Genomic DNA, 12,042 nt, shown 5'->3' with positions numbered 1-12,042 from the left:
CATAAAATTAAGGTTTATTCAGATTTTTCAAACATTCTCAGCATTTAATTGATATTTAAATTATGCTTAGCAATTCTCAAAATCAAAAGTACAAGCCACCTGAGATGTTCATGCAAAGATTTTGAAACATGCTGAAGCTATTTTGAGGTCAATATGAAGAATAACAGAAATAAATGAAAAAAAATTGCTTCAGATCTAAGCTCAGAAAAATGAAAAATACTTCCAACCGAGGAAAACTGCTTATGCTCATAAAATTCAGACTCAAATTCTCTCAGCATTAAAATTCACTGAATGCATCTTCTGAAAAACAACTGATTCTGGCAAAGTTTCACTCATAAATTTTGAAATTGACATTCAAATCACAGTACAGACCTACTTAATATCTTCAGCCTCTTAAAACAATCAGACTCAAGCCTGCATTTTTAAACTGTCCAGTGTTCTTTGGGGTGGGTGAAGTTAGAACTTTTTCTTTTAGCAGATATGACATGAGGTGATCATTTTCCGGTAGTTTGAGCAAGGGTCTGAAGTGTAGCCAATGGAAGGCCTTGTGCCAGGTGCACTCCCTGCCCTCACCCTGTTTCTCCCTCTCTGCAGCATGCCATGCCTTTCTGGAGAATCTCCAGTCATTCAGACCTCATGGCCCTACATCATGCCTTGGAACTGGAGTACCTGTAACAGCTGCCTGCCACTTGGAAACTGCACAACAGCCCTGTGACAAATCCAACCGGTGTGTCTTGTGTCAACACTGAGACTGCTGAACTTAGCAATGTCGACATAGTGATGCGCAGCTGCTGTCGCTCTCAACCTCCTGTCCTTGTGGTCCAGGGAAAGCCATGCCTGTTTCATCAGAACAGCTGTTTTCTCTAGTACTGTGAATCCAATGAAAAGAAGCCATGAGAATGTTATAGCACAGTGTGATGTGTCTTTGCCACATTAACTACATGGTTCAAACCTGTGAACAAAGGACCTGCAGACATTTCAGATTTTTTTTTTAGCATTTTCAATGTGATATAAACACCTTCTCTGATACAGCAAACTTGACACACCCCAAAGATTGAACTATATTTCCCAACTACCAGTGGAGGAATTTCTTGTAAAGAAGGTTTACTTTTTGGTGTCTCATGCCCAGGGTATTCTGCAAATCTCTACTTATTTATGAACAGACTTTTTTTAAACAGCTTTATGGAGGTATAACTCACATCCCATTCATTTCACATGAATTAACTTTTGTTTTTGACAACAAATGATCGAAGAGACAATAGCATAAGAAATAAGTGATTATCACGACGTGGCAAGTACTTTGAATTTTAGCACATTGCAAAGTAGTTTAAAGTATGTCTAATTTAAACATATAATATGTACATCACAGAGACAATCATGTACAGAAAGAATTTTTGGTGTAAATTTGTAATAATGGATGATTCTTTTACATATTGTTAAGGGAATGCTATTGAAAGGTAGCAGTGACTTGGTAGTGAAGCATGAGGCAAGCTATGCGCAGTCATGTGCAGTGCCTTATCAAAGTATTGGCTATAAATATGTAGATACAGAGGTTTGTGGTTTTTTTTTTTTTAGATAATGTTGTCAAGACCAAAAACATGGATGTCTGATGTCAATGGAGATTTGTTTTCCAATTTTAACCTTCTCCCCCATCAATTCTTGTTTTCAATTCTGTTAGAAGAGATTTGATAGAGTAATAACAATGTCTTACTTTTTAAAAATCAGATGTCCTCTAGCCTCACTTTTTCATTTCAACACTAATGTATTATATGTAACTACTTGGAAAAATGATTATGCAAGTGTTTCTCCCCACAGAAAGATGACAGAGGATAGATCTATTTTATTAATAAAATGCCTCATGAATTGGAACCTGGCAAGGTCTTCATGTGCTCAGAATTGTCGCTGTGTCTGCATTTTGTTGTTTAGATAAAGGAGGACGTGACCACGTAGCTGGAAATCAGCAAATCCCTGTATTACTCTCTACACTCATTCTTTTCGTCTTCCCCCCCTCTTGGAGCATGAAGTTCATTGTGAGCAGAAGCCATAGTCTGATCACCACCACCACCACCAAGGAAATCACGCTACTATTCACCTGCATTATGTATTGTGTGGCCAGCCCACATCATGAAAATCGCCATCTTTATCATAAGAAAGTTTCTTTAAAAGTTATCGGTTTGGGCACTTGCTCTCATTCAGTGCTTTTTATTACCATAACTTTGCTCCAGATTAATTGTCCTTAATTGGGAGAAACACACACACAAAATACCCAAAAACAAAATCCAGCTCTGACCTACAATAACTCAAATACTCCATCCTTTACTGACGTTTCATGTTGCTGCTAGAATTCATCATGTGTGGATTCTCCAGATTGTTTTAGCAATTAGATTCACTTTTTTCCTTTTTGTGTGAAACAAACAGGAGCTGATAAATTTTTACCTTTTCATTGTATGTTTTTGTATTCTGCAGACCGAAAATACAGTTTATCTGGGCCTTAACTGTATAAAGGTGTGTTGTGTCACAATTGTGTACATAATTCTTCTTTGTTAATTTTGTGTTTAAGTTAATAAAACTCATTTGTGAAGTACTGTAAGCCCCTTGGGTGTCAGCACCATCATTCGCCCATGCTTACAGGAAATCAGGATCTTGGTTGCAGTAGAACAGCCAGAGTTCAAGAAAGGAAGTTGTACGAAGCAGTTGCTGTAATGGCTTTATCAGCCCTTTTGGGGACTAAACTGGAAGAATTATAGCTGTTTCCTGTATCACTGTAAGAACTAATATGGAAATTCTCTTCCTTGTGTCCTGAACAATACAAACTGAACCCTATTATTGAACAGAATTCAGCACAAACCAGCCTAGACTTAATAGCACAGATTTAATCACTCACTCTTCACAGGACAGTAATATGAAGCAGTCACATCAACAAAAAACACCCACAGTATATACTTCAGTGGCTCAGCTAGGTTAATCACTGTCAGAGCTCCAAAACAGCACAACTTGCTTCCTCCTGAGAGTTTTAGAAACATCACATTCATACCTACACATAGAAATAGAACATGCAATTGTCTCACCCATGCATCAGATGCTTGATATGCATTTTTCATGTACATACACTGGTTCAAGTAGCATGAATCATGAGGTTTTGCACATGCTCAGACACCCATATACACAAATTTGGGAGAAAATTTTAAAGAAATATAGGAGTGGGAGGTGGAAATTAAAGGGATTTTAAGTCTCAGGTTAGGAAGGTATGAAAAACAGGCAACATGTAGAGCACACATCCAGAGGATGTATTTGCTACAGCATCATTTCTAACAACGCTCCTGGTCAAGGTGTTTGGTTCCTCATTGTCCATGGTTACAGCTCCACTTTCTCCCCCTTGGCCTTCCCATCAGAGGCTCTGATTTCTTCCCAGAAACACCTCATTCTTACTATAATGACTAAACCTTCAGTACTCTAGGCTGCTGTAACTGCACTCTGTAGTAGATCAAACCTATAGCATCTCTACCTCTCCTGTGCTCAAAGCATTCCCATTGCTGACCCTGACCTACTCCTCCTCAATCTGCTTCAATCATGTACTGCTGCAGCCTCTCCTCTGCAGTCTTTTTTCTCATCAGAGAATTCAGTGTTATTTCCTTTTCTTGAACATCACCCTCGCCCAGTCCCAGGCCTTTACTGGCAATTTCATATCTCAGTCAATAGATTGTCAGGTCTCCACCATAAGGCACTATCCTAGGTACTGAGGGCAGGATAGTCTTGCACCCAGGTTCACACCGAGAACTTAGCCTCACCTGAGATCACAGTGGGTTTAATGGAAACATAATAAATGAGAATGGTAAAGATACATGCAGGTGGGAAAGCTTCTTAATGGAACTGCAGAACATGGGTGAGTGGCAGGCGTATGATTCCTTGGACGGGATGGACAGAGCTGTTTCCCATAGGACCTAACTCCATGGAATGACTGGAGTCGAGCATGCAGAGACCCTCAGGGGAGAGGACTTCTATGCTTTGTGCTCTAGGAATTAGAACTACACCTATGGGTCCAAGAGGGAAAGAGTAGGAGAGGGCTTTGAAAAGGGAGGTAGACCAGGATGAACCTAAGGTTATGGTAAAAGAGATGATTGTTCTTCCAAGTGAGATTGAGACAACTGAAGGTTTTACACAGGAACATGGTTTCATCTGATTTAGTCTTTGAAGCACCTGCTACAGCTGCTAGAGGGAGAACAGAGTTCACAAGAGTAAGAGAAGTGGGGATGTCAATGAACTGTTAGGCCAGGAGGGGCAGACTAGATATGCAAAGGTCAGATTTGGGCTGGAATAGTGGAAATGGAAATCTGCATGTGTTTTTAGTAAGCCAATGATGGGACTTTCTTAAATGTTGGATGAGCAGGGATGACAAAACTCAAGCAGAATTACGCATTGCTATCTTATTGTGGGGCTCTCATACCTATTGGAAGACAGTACAGCTCAGTGGTTAGAAGCCTGACCGGTACATTCAGATCACTTGGAATCCTACCTTTCTTGTCACAGCAGGACAAGTAATATGTCTCGGTGCCTCAGTTTTCCCATCTGTGAAACGGTACTACTGATAATACCCACTCACAGGAATATTACAAGGATAAAATAACATAGGTTTTCCAAAAGTACATGGAAAATCCATTCTATGAAAATGCTATATTTTGCCCCCAAACAAGCTTACCTTTTGATTTTAATTTACCTTCAACTTTGTGAAGTACCCTCATATGCTAAGAGTGTGGGGCAGTTTCTGGCAGATTCTCTAATGTCTCTTATGCTGGCTACATTTCACCTACATTTCTCCTGTCCAAAAGAAGAACCAGCTCTTTGCACAGATGCCTAAGAAGAACCTGGCCCTATTTTAGCCTTGTTTAGAAAACAAGCTGCAAAAGATAATCTGGTACCTGACCCCCAGCATGGAGACATTACTGCTCAAGAATTCATCCCAATTCTAAAATGGGTTCCAAGAGCAGTGCTGAAGGCATGGCTACAGCAGGCAGCCTGGGAAGGCAGGACAGGATTCCTGAACTGATGTCTCTGCAGAAAGCTGACGGCTGCAAGCAGTGACCTGGGCAGAGCAGGAGAGTCTGAGAGCGGCCTGGTGGGGAAAGGAGGAGGCAAGAGGAGGAGCAGCACTGGAAGAGTGCAGTGGCTAAGAGAGGGAGGAGCAGGTGCTCTGTCCTCTGTCTCAGAGTCAACAGCAGCTTTAGTCTCCCATCACACATGGACCTGGTGGCTCCCCTGTGTGAGAGAAAGGAAAATCTCACTTAGACAGCCTTCATGATGGATGATGCTTCTACAGGAATCCCAGTTTAAAATGTGAAATCCCAGGTTCATCTAGTTGAACCTCTTTTACAGATTGCCAAAGCTGGGTGAAATGGTTTGGCAAACAGACAAAGTTGTGACTCAAGCACCCTTCTGGTTACAACACTAAAGCACCGAAAGTTTGAAGCTGTCAGGCCAGGAAACATAACCCCACCTTCCTAATTATCACAAATATCAGAATGAGCTGAAGTGATCTCTGCAGGTGTTGAAGGTGTAGTTAGTACCCTGTCCACAGTGAGCACAATCTTCCAGGGATGTCTGAATAAGTTCTACTTTGTGAGCCTTGGTAACTCCATCCTATGCCATCCTCTCAGGACTTGGCAACTGTGTGTTCCAATGAGCATTTATAAACATTGGAGAAGACTCACATATTTCATAAATATTAAAATTTGCTTTTCAAAAAATTTGCATATGCCATGCATATTTCCCAAATAAAAAGGAAGCCCCATGCATAACAGAACTTTAGTAAATGGTGTGATCATTCAATATGTGCAATAAGTTTTCTTCCAGATACAAGCAATTTACCCACACAGAAGCAACTACAAAGGCTCCAACCCAAACAGTGCCACCCTCCCATTCAGGACAGCTTTTCAACAATCCAGAAGGATTGGGTTAGCAAAGGCACAACTTGCTTTCAATGTCTCTGCAAACGTTTCAGTTTCTCTCCATCTTGTGCGATTATACAAACTGACAGGATGACTTGTGGCAGAAGAAATGAAAGGGTTTGTAATTTAGGAAACCTCTGGCCCCGCTGACTGAAAGCAGGTTGTTTGTCAAAAGGAAATCCTGACCTCAGCTAACTGGCAAACACTGTCAGAAGCAATAGGAGAAAGCAAAGGAGAAAGAGCAGTGCTGGGGAGTTTTATTGGCAACAGAAGAAAGACGGATGCTCTGCCAGGGAAAAACCCTTAGAAGAGAACATGCCAGTAGGGGACCCAGACATGCCCCAAGGCTCTGAGGGTGTGACAGCACAGTCTCATGATAATCTCACAATAGTTCTAGTTTCATGGGCTGATTGGACAGGAACAGTCCGCTGCTGGGGACAACAGCTGATTGACAGCCACAAAAATGGGTTGCCTCTGGCTAGCTAGAGTTGGGAGTCCCTCCACCCACCATCCTGCTTTAATGTAAAATTTTAAGACTCACAGATGATTAGGGGTGTGCAGGTATGAAACACATGTGTGCTACCTAACATTTCCCAGGTTGAAATCATCTACTCACTCATCCGTGCTTCCACCCTCCCTCTGTAAGCTGTCTATTAAGCAAGGCACTCTCATGACCTCGGGACAAGTCAATAGGGAAAAGACAGCTCTACAAGTTCTAATCTTCTTAGGACAATCGTTTTCCGTGAACTGTGCCTTAAAACTAGCTGGAATAAACACCCATACTTGAGCACTAGCTCAACCATTTAAATTTTATTTGTTTGGGGAGGGGCTTCATCAGTAGTCATTGCTTTGTGCCAATCAGGAATGTGAAAAAAACTTGTCATTGATCATGCCCCAGCAGAGTTGGACAATTTATGACATATGCTTTCAGCCATTTGGCCTTTCTTTTTCAATCCATTCCAATTTCCAGCTGGCCATACTCGTGACCTTGAAACATACTCATCAAACATCTAAAGTAGTTCCTACTAGGAGAGAAGAGTTCTGCCTAGTTAGTGGGAAAATACATATGTGATCAAAAATAGAATGCCCTCCCCCTGCAAAAAAAAAACAACCCAGCCTGCGCACCTCCGGGCTGGGCAGTCCCGTGCAAGCGCTGGGGTGGGCGGTCCCACGCTGCTGGGGTGGGCGGACCTGTGCAGGAGGCGCTTCCAGAGAGCACCTGGAACACCCCATGCCCTATAGTTCCGTGTTTGGGAGATGCACCAGGAGGGCACTGCGGACCCATGTGCAGGAGGCGTTCCCAGAGAGCACCTGGAACCTCCACACCCTGCAGTCCCTGGCACTGGGGACACACCGAGAAAGCACCTAGAATCCTCCGTGCCCTGTGATCCTGCGCACAGGGGGTGCACACAGAGAGTGCCTTCATTCCCCTATGCCCTGTGGTTTCATACGTGTAGGGGATGAGCTGAGAGTGCGCTTTGAATCCGCTGGGCCCTGGAAGTGGTGCCCTGAGGTCCAGTGTACTGGAGACGCACCAAAAGTGCCTTGAAAATTCCCGCACCCTGCTACTCCACACCTGCAGGCTCCGATCTCTACAGGATAGTGCTTGGAGACCCCTCAGCACGCTGGTGCCTAGGTCTCTCAAAAAAGAAACACTAACACAATGGGAGGAATACCAGAAAAGGTAATGATCCAGATGAGAGAGCCAACACCCCACCAATAAAGGATCAAAAGCCAATGTCTATTTCGGAGATGCAAGATGAAGACATGGAAGATCTACCAGACAAGGAATTCAAAAAAATAATGTTAAAATCTGTCAGAGACAATGAGAAGAATTGGGAGGACTTCAAGGAATTCAAGAACCACATAGTCACAGAAATACAACAAATGAAAAGTAAAATCCTTGACTTAGAGCACAAAATTGAGAGCCTAACCAACAGAATAAATACAGCAGAAGACAGGATCTCTGAAATGGAAGACACACAAAATGAAGATACCCAGCTCATTAAACAGCTGGAGACAAGTCTGAACAAAGCCAATAAGACCATACAAGAAATGAAAGACAACCTCAGAAAATCGAATATTGGGATTATTGGCCTTCCTGAAGGACCAGAAAGAGAGTCAGGAATGCAAATGGTGCTTGACAAAATTATACAGGAAAACTTCTAAAACACTTGGAACGTGAACCCAGCCCAAATCCAGGATGGTCAGAGGACTCCCAGCAGATATGACCCAAAGTGATCTTCACCCAGACATATGGTGCTCAAGTTCCACTCCAACGAAGACAAAGAATCCTGAGACAAGTAAAAAGCAGAGAAAAGATCACATACAAGGGAAAACCAATCAGAATCACTGCTGACTTCTCTGAAGAGACCTTACAGGCAAGAAGAGAATGGACAAAGATCTTCCAAATCCTGAATCAGAACAACTGTCAACCAAGAATATTGTACCCAGCAAAGATCTCATTCGTATTTGAGAACGAAATCAGATACTTTCATAGCAAAGAGAAATTAGAAGAATATGCCAGCACAAAACCAGCTCTACAAAATCTCCGTAGAAATGCACTAAATCCAGAAAAAAAGGAGGTGAATCATAAGCAAAGATGGCAAACAGGAAGGTCTCCCCACTAAAGTCCACACAAGGAAGGGCAATTACACAGATATCAACACCCACAAAAACAAGTATGGCAGGGCAAAATCACAACCTCTCAATTTTAACTCTTAACACAAATGGCCTGAACTCACCAATCAAAAGGCACAGATTAACAGAATGGATTATCAAACAGCACCCAACAATCTGTTGCCTACAAGAGACACATCTAACCAGAAAAGACTCTAAGAAACTGAAAGCGAAGGGTTGGAAAAAGATATTTCATGCCAATGGACGAGAAAAAAAAGGCTGGGGTAGCTGTCTTAATTTCAGATGATGTGGACTTCAATCTGACACACATCAAAAAGGACAGGGAAGGACATTATATATTGGTGAAGGGACTGATCCATCAGGAAGTAATTACCATTGTGAACATATATGCACCAAATTCAAACGCACCTAGCTACGTGAAGCAATTACTTACAGACTTAAGGGGAGACATAGATATGCACACAATAATTGTGGGTGATCTTAACACCCCGCTAACAACAATAGACAGATCAACAAAACAAAAACTCAACAAAGAAACAACAGAGCTCATACAAACAATAGAACAACTGGACTTGGTAGACATTTACAGAACTTTTTATCCTAAGACCACAGATTATACATTTTTTTCAGCAGTGCATGGCACCTTCTCCAGGAACGACCAAATGATAGGACACAAAGCAAATCTAAATAACTTCAAAAAGATAGGAATCATACCATGTACCCTCTCAGACCACCACGGAATGAAATTGGAAATCAGCAATTCAAAATGCCCCAGGAAATACAGAAGCTCTTGGAGGCTGAACAATATGCTATTAAACGAACAATGGATCAGAGAAGAAATTAGAGATCAAAAAATTTATGGAAACCAATGAAAACTCTGACACAACATTCCAAAATTTGTGGGACACGGCCAAAGCAGTGCTACATGGTAAACTCATCGCAATTGGAGCTCATGTCAAGGCCCAAGAGAGATGCCAAACACAGGAACTAAACACACACCTACAGGAATTGGAAAAACAACAGCAGAAGAGCCCCACACACAATAAGAAACAAGAAATCATCAAAACAAGGGAGGAAATTAATCAGATAGAAATAAAAAAACTATACACAAAATCAATTACTCAAAAAGCTTTTTTTTTGAAAAAATAAACAACATAGACACCCCACTGGCCTAAGAAAAAACAAGAGAAAGCAAGAATTAACAGCATCAAAGATGAAAAAGGCAACATAACAACAGACACTGCAACCATTAAGGACATAATTAGAAATTACTACAAAGCACTGTACTCCAACAAATCAGAAGACCACCAAGAAATGGAAAAGTTCTTAGACTTCTACCACCTGCCAAAACTTAGCTCAGAGGCAACAAATGACCTGAACAAACCCATAACTGAAGCAGAGATTGAATCAGTGATTAAAGACCTCTCAACAAAGAAAAGCCCAGGCCCAGACGGCTTCACTCCAGAATTCTACAAAACATTCCGAACAGAACTAACCCGAATCCTCTACAAACTCTTCAAAACACTAGAAAAGGAAGCAACCCTTCCAAATTCATTCTATGAAGCCAACATTACCTTAATCCCAAAACCAGACAGAGAACTAACAGAGAAGGAAAACTACAGACCTATCTCTTTGATGAACATTGATGCTAAGATTCTCAACAAAATCCTAGCCAACAGAATTCAAAAACACAGACAGATCATTCATCCAGATCAAGTAGGATTCATCCATGGAATGCAGGGATGGTTCAACATACGGAAATCCATCAATGTGATACACCACATCCAAAAACTGAAAAACAAGAATCACATGATATTATCAATAGATGCAGAAAAAGCTTTCAACAAAATCCAGCACAACTTCCTGCTAAAGACCCAGCCAACGTAGGCATAGATGGAAAAATCCACAACATAATTAAAGCCATATATGAAAAACCTAATGCCAGCATCATACTGAATGGAGAAAAACTGGAACCCTTCCCACTGAGATCTGGAACAAGACAGGGATGTCCACTTTCTCCACTACTATTCAACATAGTCCTACAGGTACTCGCTGAGGCCATAAGACAAGAAAAAGAAATCAGAGGAATCCAAATGGGAAACAAAGAAGTCAAACTCTCACTATATGCAGATGATATGATTCTTTATGTAGAAGAGCCAAGAGACTCAATACAGAGACTGCTAGAACTTATACGAGAGTTTGGTAGAGTGGCAGGGTACAAAATTAATGAACAAAAATCAACAGCCATAGTGTATGCGAACAGCCCCAAGATGGAAAAAGATTTAACCATCAAGATACCATTCAAAGTAACAGAGAAAAGTATGAAGTATCTGGGAATAAATCTAACCAAAAATGTAGGATACCTATTTGAAGAAAACTACAAACTACTTAAAAAAGAAATTGAACAAGACCTCAAAAGATGGAGTAACATCCCATGCTCCTGGATAGGTAAAATCAATATCATTAAAATGTCTATACTCCCAAAAGCAATATATACATTCAATGCAATTCCAATCAAATTGCCCAAAACATTCTTCATGGAACTGGAAACAATGATTCAAAAGTTCATCTGGAAACACAAAAAACCACGAATAGCTAGAACCATCCTCAAGAACAGGAAGTTAGCAGGGGGAATCACAGTTCCGGACCTCTGGACATACTATAGGGCAGTGGTTATCAAAACAGCCTGGTACTGGCACAAAGATAGAGAGGAAGATCAATGGAGCAGAATAGAAAGACCAGAAGGGAACCCACACAGATAGAGTCAAATAATGTTTGACAAAAAGACAAACGACAATCCAGGCAAATGGGAAGGTCTGTTCAATAAATGCTGTTGGGGCAACTGGTTGATAGCCTGCAGAAACCAAAAGACCCACATCTCTCACCATACACTAAGATCAAATCTAAATGGATAACAGATCTAAACCTACATCCAGAAACCTTCAAACTTTTGGAAGAAAATGTTGGAAATACTCAGCAAGATCTAGGGGTAGGCCCTGACTTCCTAAAAAGGACACCAAAGGCAATAGCAATCAAGACCAGAATAAACAAATGGGACCTCATCAAATTAAGAAGCTTCTGTACAGCAAGGGAAATAATCAACAAAGTAAAAAAGCAACCCACACAGTGGGAGAAGATCTTTGCGCACTACGTAGGTGATAGAGGGCTAGTCTCCAGAATATACAAAGAGCTACAAAACAACCAAAATGTCAAAACAAACAAGCCACTCAAGAAATGGGCATGGGAAATGGGCAGACATTTCACAAAGGAACAAACCCAAATGGCAAATAAACATATGAAAAAATGCTCAAGTTCCCTGGCAATAAGGGAAATCCAAATTAAAACATCAATGAGGTACCACCTAACGCCAGTAAGACTGGCCCACATGAATAAAAGCACCAACGACACTTGCTGGCGAGGTTGCGGGGATAAGGGATCCCTACTCCACTGCTGGTGGGGC

At 41.3% G+C, this 12,042-nt stretch overlaps 1 protein-coding gene and 1 long non-coding RNA gene across 5 annotated transcripts in view; one reads left to right on the top strand and one right to left on the bottom strand.

The window, feature by feature from the left end:
* The window catches only part of EYA1 (EYA transcriptional coactivator and phosphatase 1), a 146,917-nt gene extending 146,242 nt beyond the window's left edge, over window positions 1-675 (top strand). Inside the window, exon 17 of the mRNA XM_058668725.1 lies at window positions 595-675. Coding sequence (XP_058524708.1) covers window positions 595-675 — 81 coding nt within the window. The remainder of the gene's footprint in view (window positions 1-594) is intronic.
* LOC131481149 (uncharacterized) overlaps window positions 1-12,042 on the bottom strand; it is a 152,891-nt gene that overhangs the window by 540 nt on the left and 140,309 nt on the right. For all 4 annotated transcript variants that reach the window (XR_009246094.1, XR_009246097.1, XR_009246095.1 and 1 more), the window contains one exon: window positions 670-869. This is a non-coding gene — a long non-coding RNA (uncharacterized LOC131481149). The remainder of the gene's footprint in view (window positions 1-669; window positions 870-12,042) is intronic.

The sequence above is a fragment of the Ochotona princeps genome, chromosome 9 (assembly GCF_030435755.1).
Source record: "Ochotona princeps isolate mOchPri1 chromosome 9, mOchPri1.hap1, whole genome shotgun sequence".
In the NCBI taxonomy this organism is placed as follows: domain Eukaryota; kingdom Metazoa; phylum Chordata; class Mammalia; order Lagomorpha; family Ochotonidae; genus Ochotona; species Ochotona princeps.
This window is presented reverse-complemented; position numbering and strand designations above follow the sequence as displayed.